At 43.6% G+C, this 17,597-nt stretch overlaps 1 protein-coding gene across 1 annotated transcript in view; it reads right to left on the reverse strand.

The window, feature by feature from the left end:
- The window catches only part of LOC120064416 (plakophilin-4-like), a 131,823-nt gene that overhangs the window by 97,725 nt on the left and 16,501 nt on the right, over positions 1 to 17,597 (reverse strand). The window contains exon 2 of the mRNA XM_039014987.1: positions 11,108 to 11,247. Within this exon, the coding sequence (XP_038870915.1) occupies positions 11,108 to 11,247 (140 nt within the window). The remainder of the gene's footprint in view (positions 1 to 11,107; positions 11,248 to 17,597) is intronic.

Consider the following 17,597-nt stretch of genomic DNA (forward strand, 5'->3'; position numbering starts at 1 on the left):
ACAAGAAAATCTAAGCACTGAACAAGAGAACTGATTTCAAGGCCTCCTACAACACTACTTAAAAGGTCTTAGTAACTACATCTAAAAACCTCAAGAAAAATGAAGAATTTCCTAACATTTCATGGAATGCTATTCATCACTTGCCTGACCACTCGCCCTGAATTTAATTCCGCTGCTCTATCGATCGCTACATACATTCAGTCTGAAACTAAAATAAAAGTCTTCATTGTTCATTGAGTATTGTTGCAATTGTCATTATTACAAAAATGTGTGTGTATGTATGATATATATATATATATAAATACCTTTTTTTTTTTTTACTTAAAAAAAAAATAATTAATCGGCCGATTAATCGGTATCGGCTTTTTTTGTCCTCCACTAATCGGTATCGGTATCGGCATTGAGAAATCATAATCGGTCGACCTCTAATCTGTACTGACTCTATCTTCCACTGACCCTACGCACACTCATTGGACTATATATACACAGCATATACACACTCACTCCCACACACTACACTGTCACTCCCACACAAAATCCTCACACACACATGCAAACCGACACAAAACAAACACACGTGCACACTCACACACACCTTTACACTCATCATATGCTGCTGCTACTCCGTTCTTTATTTAACTCTCATTATTATCTTCTATGATGCCTTCATGTACATATCTACCTCAAGTACCTGGTACCTCTGCACATTGATCTGGTACTGGTACTCCTTGTATATACAGTTGAAGTCGGAAGTTTACATACACCTTAGCCAAATACATTTAAACTCAGTTTTTCACAATTCCTGACATTTAATCCTAGTAAATATTCCCTGTCTTAGGTCAGTTAGGATCATCACTTTATTTTAAGAATGTGAAATGTCAGAATAATAGTAGAGAGAATGATTTATTTCAGATTTGATTTCTTTCATCACATTCCCAGTGGGTCAGAAGTTTACATACACTCAATTAGTATTTGGTAGCATTGCTTGGGTCAAACGTTTCAAGTAGCCTTCCACAAGCTTCCCACAATGAGTTCGGTGAATTTTGGCCCATTACTCCTGACAGAGCTGGTGTAACTGAGTCAGGTTTGTAGGCCACCTTGCTCGCACACGCTTTTTCAGTTCTGCCCACAAATGTTCTATTGGATTGAGGTCAGGGCTTTGTGATGGCCACTCCAATACCTTGACTTTGTTGTCCAACTTTGGAAGTATGCTTGGGGTCATTGTCCATTTGGAAGAACCATTTGCGACCAAGCTTTAACTTCCTGACTGATGTCTTGAGATGTTGCTTCAATATATCCACATAATTTTGCTTCCTCATGATGCCATCTATTTTGTGAAGTGCACCAGTCCCTCCTGCAGCAAAGCACCCCCACAACATGATGCTGCAACCCCCGTGCTTCACGGTTGGGATGGTGTTCTTCGGCTTGCAAGCATCCCCCTTTTTCCTCCAAACATAACGATGGTCATTATGGCCAAACAGTTCTATTTTTGTTTCATCAGACCAGAGGACATTTCTCCAAAAAGTACCATCTTTGTCCCCATGTGCAGTTGCAAACCGTAATCTGGCTTTTTTTATGGCAGTTTTGGAGCAGTGGCTTCTTCCTTGCTGAGCGGCCTTTCAGGTTATGTCGATATAGAACTCGTTTTACTTTGAATATAGATACTTTTGTACCTGTTTCCTCCAGCATCTTCACAAGGTCCTTTGCTATTGTTCTGTGATTTGCACTTTTTGCACCAAAGTACGTTCATCTCTAGGACACAGAACGCATCTCCTTCCTGAGCGGTATGACGGCTGCGTGATCCTACGGTGTTTATACTTGCGTACTATTGTTTGTACAGATGAACGTGGTACCTTCAGACGTTTGGAAATTGCTCCCAAGGATGAACCAGACACCAGAGTGGTGCCACTGGTCCTTGTTTGGGAACACACACACACACACGAATCATGCCTTCATGAATCGTGACCGCTGGCGTGGCGGTAATACGGTCACCGCAACAGCCCTATCTGTGACATAGATAAGAGGATGGACGAAAAGGAAGGAAGTTTTCCTTTCAGCATCGGAAACATGAAAGTGGAGTTGCATCTTGGGCTAGATCATTAAAATGCCATTAAAGAGGCTGTCATCTGTGTGTCTGCTGAAGTGACAGCCAGCGCCTGGCACGGAGGCTGGATGAGAGAGAAGAAACAGAGGCTGCGTCCCAAATGGTACCCTATTCCCTACTAGTGCACTATGTTTGACCAGGGCCCTATGGGCTCTGGTCAAAAGTAGTATCTACACTATGTAGGGAATAGGGTACCATTTGGGGCGCGGAAGGAGAGAGGGCGAGAACCCATTTTGCTCTATCTAAAAGAGGATTCCTCTAATTTTGCATCTTATCAATGGTCGTTTTATCACAAAGAAAATAACAGACAGAGATTGGACCACAGACAAATTTGGACCGTTGGTCTCTCTCCAAAACCCACAAGATTCTCTATAGACTGTACTGCAGATGAGGTGGTTTTGTAAGCTACACATCAGAAGACGGTGTCTGCATCCCAAATGGCACCCTATTCCTTAAGGAGTGCACTACGTTTGAGCACCCATAGGGCTCTGGTCAAAAGTAGTGCACTACATAGGGAATAGGGTGCCATTTGGGACGCATTCAACATCCTCCAAGCTCACATAAAACGGCCTGATGGTAGAGGGCTGCTGTGCAGTTGTGTTGGTCTGCCTGGCTGGCTGTGCCACAAAAGCTGCTGCTCTTATGATCTGCTGCATTTGATGATGTTGATGATGCCTTCTGCAGCTGAATGAAAGTAACACAAAAGCCAATCTGTGTGTCTTTAAGGACACAACAAAGATCCAAACACTGCCAAAGAAGGGCAATAATTTCTTCCTTTCGGACTGCCATTCATCTGGGCCTCACAAACATACATTTCCTCTGGTAGCTCGATAGCTAAGTACTTTCCAAAATGTGGCTCCAAGCACAGTCTCTTTCTGAGGAGAGCAATGTAGAAACGTTCGATCCTGCCGTTATACTGCTATTGCAGTGAACAAAGGGATGTAAGTAAGCCGACCTGCAGTGTTAGTTCAGCCTACACCAGTGCTCGTTGGTGGGAGAGTCTGGGCTCTGTGCTGCCGAGAGATGGACATCTCTGAGAGAGCTGCTAGAGCTCATGGGTAATCCACCCTGGCACTGTGTCCGCTTACTCCGCTTTCTGGTCTTCCTGGTCTTCCATGCTTTGGTTTTATTTCCCTGGCACTGTATCCAAATGCTAACATTTTAACATTTGTGGCACAAATCCCATTCATGTCAAGGGATCGATATTAGCATTTTTCGTGCATCATGTCCAAATCATCCAAAAGTACCTCAAATGTATTTTGAAGCTCATCAAAGTCACTTATAGATGATTTGAACATGATGCGCAAAAAAATGCTAATATCGATCCCTTGACTTCAATGGGATTTGTGCCACAAATGCTAAATGGGATTTGTGCCACAAATTGATTTGGAAACAGAGACAGGGGAAATAGACCCAAGCACAGATTGCTGTCACACCTTGTCCATAGAGTGCTTACAGAGTAAAGAAACCAACATGTCATTTTGTAATTTGGGTGAAATATCCCTTTAAGCCCAGCTCCTGATTGTCTAACCCCCAGAGTCACAGGCTGCATCCCAAATGGCACCCAGCTTTGGTCAAAAGTAGTGCACTATAAAGGGAATAGGGTGCCATTTTGGACACCCCTGCTAGCTGTTACGTAACCACTGTACCCCACAGTTGGCAGGCTAGCAGCCACACACACAGTTCAGAGTTACACCCCTATCAGAAGGTAGAGAGAGAGAGAGAGAGAGAGAGAGAGAGAGAGAGAGAAAGAGAGACAGAGAGAGAGAGAGAAACTTCTGAGAAACTTCTGTGAGTGTGATGTTTACAGTTCATTTTTATTGTTTATTTCACTTTTGTATATTATCTACTTCACTTGCTTTGGCAATGTTAACATATGTTTCCCATGCCAATAAAGCCCCTTGAATTGAATTGGGAGGGAGGGAGCATTAAAATGCATGCTCAGCTCAACTGCCTCCTTGTCTGCTGTGAATGGCACCACAACCCTTAGAGGAGCTTCTCATCTAAATCACTATTGCACATAGTACTGAACACTTGATTAATGCAATGATTGACAAATGTGTGGATATTTTAAAAGCCTCTCATTTTCAAATTGGCTAACAGAGCAAAAATACTGTCTACTGGTATTAAGATAATTAATGCAGGGACATGTGGTGTGGGAGAGCTGTTGTCTTTACACTGTACCACTCAGAGGGGGGTATGTTGTGTAGAAAGAGATATTTGAATCTAGATCCGTCTCTTTATATACAAACACACATACATGTATATATATATATATATATATACATATACATATACATATACATATATATATATATATATATATATATATATATATATATATATATATATATATATATATATACACTTCATGACCAAAAGTATGTGTACAAATTCTCGTCAAACATCCATTTCAAAATTATGGGCATTAATATTGCCGCTTTTTACACATTTTTAACGTGAAGGTCTGTTAAGGGAGTATGCGAGCACGCTCGTTTAGTTCGGCTAGGCACCAGCCGAACTGAAGCACGCTTACGCCTTTAGACAGCAGCTTCAAATAGTCCCTGTTGGAAACGGCTAGGCTAGGCTACATTACAGCTAAAATAATTCCTCTTGGGTTGTTGACTTAGTTACACCCAGTGTCACCCAGGCCAGGCCAGGCTGAGGTGATTAAGTCATAAACTAGGCCGCTCCGGAGAGGAGGAGTCTGGATGAAAGCATACAGCGACTTCCTCCTCTTTTCCTGCCTTTCGTTATTGCAGGGCATATTGGACCCTTCAGCCGTGTACAACAACGTCCCTAGTAGAGGGTTACTTTGTTACCAACTTTGTTACCAACTTTCCCCGCACATCAGATTGAGAGTAGGAGTACACTTTTCTTCTGTTCTCACACATTCTCCCACCTTTTCCATGTTGCCTTTACGAACTTAAGGGTAGCCTAAGCTTTCGCATTGAGAAAAAAAGGCTCACATTTCACTGTGATGATTCACTGTGTTATTGTCTTAAGCCCACAATGCAGCGCTCCAGTGCTCAGTTCACAGGGATAACCTTGCTAATGTGGCAGAAAAAGCATTAAAGAAACATAGGGTTTTTGCTGAATTCACAGAAAATGAGAAGATGACTGGCTGAGTGCCATTCTGTGGCTTCCCTCCAGTCTCCAGCTTCATTCCACTTCAGAAGAAATTGATAAGAAAGTAGGTCTTAGATTATATACAAAAACACCTGCTCAGCTAAATGAAATTATAGTAAGATAATAAATATTAGAGAGAGAGGCCATGTCTGAATACCATACTAGGGTACTAAGAGGAGGACCATCATCCTAAGTGAATTTCATAAAAATATTAAAACATTTAAAAAGTTATCCTTTTTAAATGAAACTATACAAAATATATTCACATGTTACCAAACAATTGATTAAAACACAATGTTTTGCAATGAAGGTCTACAGTTGCCTCAACAGCACTCTGTAGGGTAGCACCATGGTTTAGGCGGAGGACAGCTAGCTTCTGTCCTCCTCTGTGTACATTGACTTCCATACAAAACCTAGGAGGTTCGTGGTTCTCACCCCCTTCTATAAACGTACACAACTTCCGGAGGATGTCGTCCAACCTATCAGAGCTCTTGCTGCATGAACTGACATGTTGTCCACCCAATCAAAGGATCAGCAAATGAATCTAGTGCTGAAAGCATAAAATGTGATGAGTAGATGACTCAAAGAGAGAGAGAATGAGGGAGAGAGCTTTTTTCACTTTCACTTAGTTAGCAAATGCAGCTAGCTAGTTTAGTCTACTCAAACACCAGGCTCAAATGTTAGCTAGCTGGCTATGACTATCCAACACAACACTGGAACTCTTCCAAGTCAAGGTAAACTATTGTCACCTGGGCCCACCTGTGTAACTGATTAATTTCTCTAAACTCTGAATAGAATAGGAATGGAGTTATAGGCCTACTCAGGCTGGTTATAGGCAGACTATCACATTTGATTTATACTGTATACTGTAGCCAACATGTTTCAAGCAGACCACCATAGTCCCTGTGCCCAAGAACACTAAGGTAACCTGACTAAATGATTACCGACCCATAGCACTCACGTCTGTAACCATGAAGTGCTTTGAAAGGCTGGTCATGGCTCACATCAAAACCATTATCCACATTCCGAATCTCCGGTGCCGACACATTCAGAAATCGAAAGATTTAGTTTAAATGCGCTGACGAGGGCGAAGAGAACAAAAAACACTTTTCAATGAGAAAACAGAAACCCACTTTTAAAAAAGACTTCTGTTTTCAAAGATGCAATTCTCGTGATTAAGGAGAACAAAAAATACTTAGCTTGCAATTGAACACCACCACAGAAGCTTCACTATTGTTTGGCTACTTGAAGAGAACTTTGTTTCCCGTTATTCGTTGATTTCGGAAGCGCATCCCCATACATTATTAATCAGCTGTTGTCAAAGCAGAAAAGAGTATTTAAAGTATACTTGATTTTTTTAAATGTTGCATGCTATTAAACTTAATTCTTTCGCATCCTCAAATGGCCTAATATTTAGGACGCAAGTATGGCTATTCGGTAATGGCCAGAGAGTAAAGTTAATTTCAAAAACCTTTCGAGGTCTTAAGGAGAGAAGAAATAAAACTCCCAAAGTCTCTGAGTGAGATGAGTGTGAAAGAGCAAAAAAATGGTGGCTGTAATACGATGAAATGGTGGCTGTAATAAGTTGAAATGGTGGCTGTAATAAGCCATTATGGAGGTGTCACACAGATAGTGGGTCAGAGAACAGTAAAGACTAAAGAGGGAGCAGCAAAGCCAGACAGCGTCCCAAATAGCACCGTTTCCAATGTAGTGCGCGATTGGCTCTGGTCAAAAGGAGTGCACTACATAGCGAATAGGGTGCCATTTGGGACGAGGGCCGGGAATAACTAGCAGTTCCAGTCTGAAAACCCTGACATTAACATCAAACACTCTCTGGCTCATTAGCAGTCAGGAGCGGAGGAGGCACAACTCCACAATGAACAGAGAACGCAATCAAATAAATCCTGGCCAGCCTGTCCTTGTTTGGGCATTGGGCAGAGCAAGGTGAAGACGTACATGGAGAAGTTTTAACAGAAATATAGAGGGGGGGTTAGCATACTGACTCACCATGCAAGCACTCGTCATAAGCCTGTCCACAGGCACAGGTTAGCATGTTTAAACCAGGCAGGATCCCTCGAAGGTCTGCTTCCTCACAATCACAGGAAAGACTCGTGTAGAACCAGGAAAATAACTACAACCCCAGCAACAACGGTGACCTCCACAAGGCACCCGGTTTCCTCCTCCTTTCCCTCCCTCCCTCTGTCTCTCTCTCCAACTCCCTTTAAACACTGAGGACGGATTAATTTACGCTCTCCCAAATCCCAAACAAGAATTGCCTCCGAGGCATGTCTCCATCCAGCCTTTTAAAGTACAGAACTCTCTATGGCTACTCTCTCTTCCTCTCTCTCTCTCCTCCTCTCCGTCATTCTCTTCCTCTCCTCTCTCTCCCTCCGTCACTTTCTTTCTCTCTCTTTCTTTCTCTCTCCCTCTTTCTCTCTCCCTGCCTCACTTACTGCCTTCTTGTCCTGACTAAGCCTAAGGAGGAGCGGCAGAGCAGATGAGCACTCTGGGGAAAGGAAGTGACATCGACAGGTGCTCTCCAATGGAACTCTCCTTCCTGTTGACTTGGGTAAACAATGGGAGTGTGAAGCGCTGCCAGGGAGGAAGGGAGAGAGCGAGAGAGCAGCAGAGGGAGGACTGTGAGTCAGAGCGTGTCCTTACACAGATGGCTAATCTCTCTGTTTGCACTAGATGGATCTCTTGATTGTGGACACGCAGCACCGCCGGACACAACTTAGTCCCCGGTTCCTACCTACCGCCAGCTAGGACTGAGTGCTAATGGTCAATGGTCAAAGCATTCTGAGCTTGTTAGCTGTGTGTTGTGAAGAGTCTCGTGATAAATGTCATGGTAGAAACAACAACCTCTTGACAAGGCCCTTTCTACAGTAATCTGGGCCAGCTCGCACGAGGTAAACGAGATAGTACCATTGTTGATACAGGGTGGGTGTGTCTAAGAGTGCAGGGATAAAGTACAGCCTGACTGTACCTACTCTTTAGCAGTGGTGCAATATGGTAGGTTTTACAGAGGTGTGTGTACCTTCTATTGGGCTATGTTACAGTGTGAGAGGTTTTACAGAGGTGTGTGTACCTTCTATCGGGCTATGTTACAGTGTGAGAGGTTTTACAGAGGTGTGTGTACCTTCTATCGGGCTATGTTACAGTGTGAGAGGTGTTACAGAGGTTTGTGTACCTTCTATCGGGCTATGTTACAGTGTGAGAGGTGTTACAGAGGTTTGTGTACCTTCTATTGGGCTATGTTACAGTGTGAGAGGTTTTACAGAGGTTTGTGTACCTTCTATTGGGCTATGTTACAGTGTGAGAGGTGTTACAGAGGTTTGTGTACCTTCTATTGGGCTATGTTACAGTGTGAGAGGTGTTACAGAGGTTTGTGTACCTTCTATCGGGCTATGTTACAGTGTGAGAGGTTTTACAGAGGTTTGTGTACCTTCTATTGGGCTATGTTACAGTGTTAGAGGTTTTACAGAGGTTTGTGTACCTTCTATTGGGCTATGTTACAGTGTTAGAGGTTTTACAGAGGTGTGTGTACCTTCTATCGGGCTATGTTACAGTGTTAGAGGTGTTACAGAGGTTTGTGTACCTTCTATTGGGCTATGTTACAGTGTGAGAGGTGTTACAGAGGTTTGTGTACCTTCTATTGGGCTATGTTACAGTGTGAGAGGTGTTACAGAGGTGTGTGTACCTTCTATCGGGCTATGTTACAGTGTGAGAGGTTTTACAGAGGTGTGTGTACCTTCTATCGGGCTATGTTACAGTGTGAGAGGTGTTACAGAGGTTTGTGTACCTTCTATTGGGCTATGTTACAGTGTGAGAGGTTTTACAGAGGTTTGTGTACCTTCTATTGGGCTATGTTACAGTGTGAGAGGTGTTACAGAGGTTTGTGTACCTTCTATCGGGCTATGTTACAGTGTGAGAGGTGTTACAGAGGTGTGTGTACCTTCTATCGGGCTATGTTACAGTGTGAGAGGTTTTACAGAGGTTTGTGTACCTTCTATTGGGCTATGTTACAGTGTTAGAGGTTTTACAGAGGTTTGTATACCTTCTATTGGGCTATGTTACAGTGTGAGAGGTGTTACAGAGGTTTGTGTACCTTCTATCGGGCTATGTTACAGTGTTAGAGGTTTTACAGAGGTGTGTGTACCTTCTATTGGGCTATGTTACAGTGTGAGGGGTTTTACAGAGGTGTGTGTACCTTCTATCGGGCTATGTTACAGTGTGAGAGGTTTTACAGAGGTGTGTGTACCTTCTATCGGGTTATGTTACAGTGTGAGAGGTGTTACAGAGGTTTGTGTACCTTCTATCGGGCTATGTTACAGTGTGAGAGGTGTTACAGAGGTTTGTGTACCTTCTATTGGGCTATGTTACAGTGTGAGAGGTTTTACAGAGGTTTGTGTACCTTCTATTGGGCTATGTTACAGTGTGAGAGGTGTTACAGAGGTTTGTGTACCTTCTATTGGGCTATGTTACAGTGTGAGAGGTGTTACAGAGGTTTGTGTACCTTCTATCGGGCTATGTTACAGTGTGAGAGGTTTTACAGAGGTTTGTGTACCTTCTATTGGGCTATGTTACAGTGTTAGAGGTTTTACAGAGGTTTGTGTACCTTCTATTGGGCTATGTTACAGTGTGAGAGGTGTTACAGAGGTTTGTGTACCTTCTATCGGGCTATGTTACAGTGTTAGAGGTTTTACAGAGGTTTGTGTACCTTCTATCGGGCTATGTTACAGTGTTAGAGGTTTTACAGAGGTTTGTGTACCTTCTATCGGGCTATGTTACAGTGTTAGAGGTTTTACAGAGGTTTGTGTACCTTCTATCGGGCTATGCTACAGTGTGAGAGGTTTTACAGAGGTGTGTGTACCTTCTATCGGGCTATGTTACAGTGTGAGAGGTGTTACAGAGGTTTGTGTACCTTCTATCGGGCTATGTTACAGTGTGAGAGGTGTTACAGAGGTTTGTGTACCTTCTATTGGGCTATGTTACAGTGTGAGAGGTTTTACAGAGGTTTGTGTACCTTCTATTGGGCTATGTTACAGTGTGAGAGGTGTTACAGAGGTTTGTGTACCTTCTATCGGGCTATGTTACAGTGTGAGAGGTGTTACAGAGGTTTGTGTACCTTCTATTGGGCTATGTTACAGTGTGAGAGGTTTTACAGAGGTTTGTGTACCTTCTATTGGGCTATGTTACAGTGTGAGAGGTGTTACAGAGGTTTGTGTACCTTCTATCGGGCTATGTTACAGTGTGAGAGGTTTTACAGAGGTTTGTGTACCTTCTATTGGGCTATGTTACAGTGTGAGAGGTTTTACAGAGGTTTGTGTACCTTCTATCGGGCTATGTTACAGTGTGAGAGGTGTTACAGAGGTTTGTGTACCTTCTATTGGGCTATGTTACAGTGTGAGAGGTGTTACAGAGGTTTGTGTACCTGCTCTGTGGCAGGGAATGATACAGGTGTTTTTGGGTACTATGGGCAGGGATACAGTTTGAGAAATGTTATGGAAGTTGAGTAACCCAGAACTAAAGTCTTGCGTAATCGGTCAGATGTTCGATTAAGGTCTTGGTCCGTACATGTTAAGAGAAGAGAGGCTAGAATGATGATCGGAACCAGAACAAAGAGCTCCACCCTCTCTCTTGGCAAGTTACGGGTAAGTGTACGGGTCAAATGTCCCCTCCCCTTCGTAAGATGCGAACCCCTGCGAAATCGGGATTTGTCCAAATAACCAGCGAGAAAAAACCTCAGCAACTGTTGCTGCTCGTTATCAATCGGTACTCATAATATAAAGCCAGATCCTCAGTACCATTTATGTTCACATAGTCTGTCCTCGAGTGATTGTAGCATGATAGATGTTTTGGAAGTTCCTGTACCTGCTCTTTGACGGAGGCCAGGATGTTGTTGGCGGTGGTGTCAGCCTCCATGTTCCTGTTGGTGTGTTGGGTTCCCTCTCTGATGGTCAGCAGAAGCCCCTCCTCCGTCACTGGGCTCTGCTCAGGAGCTGGCATTCCTCCTGTAGGGACACAAACAAGCTGGTCACCCAACATGGTCCTCGTGACACATACAGTACATGTTGACATATGTGTGTAGGTGCGCACACACTACACACGACCATACCATCCAAAGACCATTGGCACAGTAGATAGATACAATAAGACACACAAGCACGCAAGTGTGCACAGAACCCACCAAGCATACTTAATAAACAGTCTGGCTATATATTCACTGAAGATACTAAAACAGTAGGCTAACACACACATAAACACACCCACACATGCCAGATGGATCATTCCAAAGATAGACAGCCAGCGAGTCAATTCCATATGGCCTTAATGCAATAAACAACTTAAGTGATGATATGTGTCAAACACACAACATCTTCAAGTGTCCAAAAAGGAAATTTGACTTCCCACAATTCCAAGAAAGCCCACAATTCCCAGAGCGTGCGACGGCACCACAGAGGAAAACACACATCAGCAGGCGTAAGGAAGCGATAACGCATTCTTCTTCTTCCCTCGCTCCTGGGTGACAGGAGTGAAATGAAAAAGTCAGAGCGCAAGTAGTTGTGGGCTTCATTATAATTCTTGACAGGCCAACCACCAGGGGAATGTGTGGGAAGGCCGTTCTTGATTAATATTTACCTGAAGGAGCCTGGTTAGCCAGACAGGGTGGTAAAGCGCCAGAGCCGAAGCCAGTGAATTTCTGCCCAGATATTGGCTTCTGGAAAGCGTCATTAAACAATATCTTTACACCAACCAGAGCACCACCCCTCCCAGCATAACTCAATAAGACCTCCATGAAACTGTCTCTTTTAATATACCTCATTCATTATGGTGGTCAGCTGGTGATTGGGAGTCGTTCTGGCGTATTATGCCAAAAGTGCCATACACTATTAAAGTTATGAAGTACAGTACTACTGGAGGTGCATACACACCACAACATACTGAGTACATGAATCAGTTAACACAGGCTGCCAGCCAGCCAGCCAGCCAGCAGAGAGGCCCACTGGGCTGTTTACAGTAGAGACAGACAGGCCCTGGATGGGAAGATCCTGTCCTGCGAACACTTGCCAGGCTAGCCCTGGTACATGTGGGAGGTCCCCCAGACATTCGGCCGATATGTGACCCCGTGGTATTCTAGGATGTTGTCACCACACAGAGGCGTGAGTATTTCATGGTGACAGCTGATCGGATCACGTGTCTGGTTATTGGGAGGCAGACATGGGATATTACTACAAGCAGGCATGTTGGTAGCAGGGTTACAGATACTTTGCAATGTGGAATGTACTAGTTGTTACACACTCTTTTGTCTCAAGGAGAATCTCTTGTCATTAGTTTCTATGAAATAGAGCAGTGACAAGAAACTAGAGAGTTGCAGTTTCAATTTGAGTGTGCTCCTTCTCCCTGCTCCCCGAGTCAAGACGGTTACAAAAACAAGAGCAGAAAAAAGACAGCATTGTCCGGGATTTTTTTTTTAACTGGCAGAAGAGGCCAACCCAGCAAGAGTAGTCAGGGCTCACAGTCGGTTTCTGTTGAAACCCTATACTATGGAAGGATTAGAGAGAATGCCATTCAGCTAGCATGTCCCTGTCAGTGAGAAAAACAAGTCTGCTTTTGTCACCACAGACAAAGTATCTGGAATGGCCTTTGTGCATGTACAGTGCATTCGAAAACTATTCAGACGCCATCACTTTTTCCAAATTATGTTACGTAACAGCCATATTCTAAAATTGATTAAATTATATATTTTTCTCGTCAATCTACACACAATACCCCATAATGACAAAGCAAAAACAGGTTTTTAGAAATTTTTGCAAATGTATTACAAATAAAAAACAGAAATACCTTATTTACAGAAGTATTCAGACTCTTTGCTATGAGACTCGAAATTGAGCTCAGGTGCATCCTGTTTCCATTGAGATGTTGATTGGTCAATTGACTGGACATGATTTGGAAAGGCACACACATGTCTATATAAGGTCCCACAGTTGACAGTGCGTGTCAGAGAAAAAAAACAAGCTATGAGGTCAAAGCAATTGTCACGATCGTCTTGAGGATAATGAGTGGACCAAGGCGCAGCGTGTGAAAAATACATTCTCTTTTATTAGAGATGAGTGAAACACGAAACTAACACTTAAAACAAAACTAAACAAAACAACAAACGACCGTGAAGCTACAAACGTAAGTGCAATACAAAAGCTACAAACGTTCTACATAGACAATTACCCACAAACGCATAATGCCTATGGCTGCCTTAAATATGGCTCCCAATCAGAGACAAATGAAAGACAGCTGTCTCTGATTGAGAACCACTCAGGCAACCATAGACATACCTAGGCACATTCACTAAACACAACCCCATACACTAAACCCAACACCCCCTTTACCATATAACCACCCAAGACGAGACAAAACACAAACATTCCCCATGTCACACCCTGACCTAACTAAAATAATAAAGAAAACAAAGAATACTAAGGCCAGGACGTGACAGCAATTGTCTGAAGAGCTCCGAGACAGGATTGTGTCGATGCACAGATCTGGGGAAGGGTACCAAAACATTTATGCAGCAGTGAAAGTCTCCAAGAACACAGTGGCCTCCATCATTCTTAAATGGAAGAAATCTGGAAGCACCAAGACTCTTCCTAGAGCTGGCCGCCCGGCCAAACTGAGCAATCGGGGGGGGAGAAGGGCCTTGGTCAGGGAGGTGACCAAGAACCCGATGGTCACTCTGACAGAGCTCCAAAGTTCCTCTGTGGAGATGGGAGAACCTTCCAGAAGGACAACCATCTCTGCAGAACTCTGACAATCAGGCCTTTATGGTAGAGAGGCCAGACGGAAGCCACTCCTTAGTAAAAGGCACATGACAGCCCGCTTGGAGTTTGCCAAAAGGCACCTAAAGGACTCTCAGACCATGAAAAACAAGATTCTCTGGTCTGATGAAACCAAGATTGAACTTTTTGGCCTGAATGCCAAGTGTCACATTTGGAGGAACCAGGCACCGCTCATCACCTGGCCAATACCATCCTTACGGGGAAGCATGGTGGTGGCTGCATCATGCTGTGGGGATGTTTTTCAGCGGCAGGGACTGAGAGACTAGTCAGGATCGAGGGAAAGATGAAAGGATACAAAGTAGAGAGATCCTTGATGAAAACCTGCTCCAGTGCACTCAGGACCTCAGACTAGGGCGAAGGTTCACCTTCCAACAGTACAACAACCCTAAGCACACAGCCAAGACAACGCAGGAGTGGCTTTGGGACAAGTATCTGAATGTCCTTGAGTGGCCCAACCAGAGCCCAGACTTGAACCCGTTCAAACATCTCTGGAGAGACCTGAAAATAGCTGTGCAGAGACACTCACCAATCAACACAACAGAGCATGAGAGGATCTGCAAAGAAGAATTAGAGAAACTCCCCAAATACAGGTGTGCCAAGCTTGTAGTGTCATACCCAATCTTGAGGCTGTAAACTTGAGGCTGTAATCGCTGCCAAAGGTGCTTCAACAAAGTACTGAGTAAAGGGTCTAAGTACTTATGTAAATGTGATATCAGTTTTAAAAAATTTTATACAAAATGTATTAAAACCTGTTTTTGCTTTGTCATTGTGGGGTATTGTGTGTAGATTAAAGAGGGGGGGAAACGATTTAATCCATTTTAGAATAAGGCTGTAACGTAATAAAATGTAGAAAAAGTGAAGGGGTCTGAATACTTTCAGAATGCACTTTACATGCAGGAGCGCTCTTGAAATTAATAGTATTACTTTTTACGGAGAACATGTAACATAACTCTCCAATAAACAGATGAGTACAACCAAAGCCAACGCCATAAATTCAGAGTGATACGCAGGAAGACTGAGGCAATGCAATATGACTCATGACACATTTCCTTGAAAAGAAATTAAAGGTTGGGAAACTGCTCACCGAGCAGAGTGAAAAAAACCAAATCTGCGGTCCCCTAAAGCAAAAGGAAAATTATGATTTGTATCTTAGCTTACCTCTGAAATTCCCCATCCTATCTGGGACAGGACTACTTAACTCCTCTCAGCTCGGGGTTCTCGGCTGCGCCCAGATCAGGCTCCAGAGAGTGTAGTACATACAACAGCTCTGCTGCACACTACTCCTGCTACTACCTGGTATTTAGAGCGGCGCTGCTGACCCGGCAGGTTCTTCAGGATTACCTCTGTTGTTTTCCTTCAAACCGAGACGAGAAGAAAAAAAAAACACCTGAATGAACTAGTGGCTTGTAAAAAGCTCCTGTGCATCAGGTCTCTGTAGGTGTTATTTGGCGTCTGGTAATTTCAAAGCCCAGCTAGAGGCTGCCTGCCAAGTACCCATAATGCACATGGAGTCAAATGCAATCAGCGCGGCTTTAAATACCGTAATTAGGATAATGCCTCCAAGACAATACCAGAGGAGTTCACAGGATCCAGGTTAAGTCACTCAGAACAAATAGACGGGCCCATGTCATTATGAACCTGGTCATTTCCTCTGGTTAAGCCCAAGACATAAACATGGTCAATAAAACACACAGACTATTAGGACTTCCAGTGGGACTCAGTGACAATATCTAGTGAGGATTATTGTGCCTTCTGTGTGAGTCAAAACACACCATGGCAACAATAAATCTGTCTGGAGTAAAGAGTTTTCTCTAGATGACATCCCCCTATTTACACAGGCAGAACGACAGGGACGGACACACTCGCGCCCACGCACACTTATGCACACAACTGACCCCTGGTCAGCTTATCCATTTCTTCTGGCCAAAACACTGGGCTAATTCGACCTCTTCCCACCATCTACTGGACACATGATATAAACTGGAGCTGGAAGTGCCCCAAGGGTCAAGGAATCAACAAAACAATGAGCATTTGTAAACACTATTAGCCTGCTACCAACTGGCTACTCGGCCAAGGAGCCTTGACAAGTCAAATCCAAATCCTCTTTCCTAAGCTATTAAAATCCTCAGCATCTCTGGCAAGAAACCGTTTCGCCTGACCCCGCCGTAATTCCCACCGACGCCAATCAGGTCACATGGTCTAGTAGTCCAGTCAGTGACCTGATAGTGCAGCCACTCTTCTAAGCTTCTATTACGCAATCGAAATAGAAGCTGTGCCTCCTGCCTCGCATCCTCCCCAGGGAGCACAGAAAAGCAACTCAAACACAGTGGCAGACAGACGTATCCCTTCATCGTTCATTACCCGTCTACAAACAGTAGACAACCCCCTTCTAGTCACCTGGGTCAAAATACCGGGTCGAAATACACATTGGAACGTTAGTCAACGAAGGGAAGAACTGCGGAGAAGAAGGCTTCATAAGGCTGACTGACACCCAAATGAACCAGGTCACATTTGTTGAACAAAGAAACGTGGAGGGGAAAACCAGAGCTCAGATATAATTATACATCAGCCTGAATTTCAGAGGCAGAACGTCTCAGCAGAGCAGCAGTCTTCAAGCTAAAAGCCTGGGAAATACACAGTGTAAATAGAGTTGTGAGCTGCCTCAAGCTAGCTACTCACAGTAATTGGAATGAAAGCCGACCACAATATGGTGCTCCCCTTACTTTCAATACTAAATTAGGTAAGGTGTTTTAACTTCTATGGAAACCCCCATCTGTCTAAGTTAAATATCTGTCTCTATCTGTCCCTTACAGAAAAACCACATGATTTCACATGTGGAAAGCCACATGATTTCAAGGGGAATTTCACATGTTTTTGGAACACTTCACATGCGGTGACATGTTTTCACATGTGTAGTTTCACGTTACCACTTGTTGCTTTACACGTTATCACATTCATTTGATCACCTGACATTCATGTGGTTTTTCCCATAAGGGTGCTAGTTGGACCAGCAACAAGGCAAAAAAAAACTCAAGCATATAGTACACTATGCAGGAGGCCTAAGAAGTGTTGTATTGGTCCAAGTTTAACGTTCCATTAAAACTCTTGGCCCCCCCTATCATTCGTTCCTCTGGACTCATTAAGCCGGCGTGAGGACAAGGGAGAAAAAAAGGCATCATTAACTCCTCTATAAGCCACTGATTGGTGCCTTAGCCATGTGCAATGACCCGCCAGCCAGACCAGCACGGAACATGAAGAGACCTCCATTACACAGCACAAAGCAGCCGCAGTAATGTCCCCAAAGACCCACAATGCTTAATTGCCTCTTTCAAATAGCATATTGACTTAGCTAAATAAAAGTGATATTAATGGTCTCGGATTGCCTTTTCAGACTTCAGGAAGTGAGGCTGATGCCATATTTCAGCACTGATAAAGAAACCCCCCAGAAAGAACAAAGACGTTCATTATAATTGTATGTCGGGCCAAAATAAAGCATTTATCCAGGCTATAGCAAGACTGCAACATATTTC

This window comes from Salvelinus namaycush, chromosome 19 (assembly GCF_016432855.1).
Source record: "Salvelinus namaycush isolate Seneca chromosome 19, SaNama_1.0, whole genome shotgun sequence".
Lineage (NCBI taxonomy): Eukaryota > Metazoa > Chordata > Actinopteri > Salmoniformes > Salmonidae > Salvelinus > Salvelinus namaycush.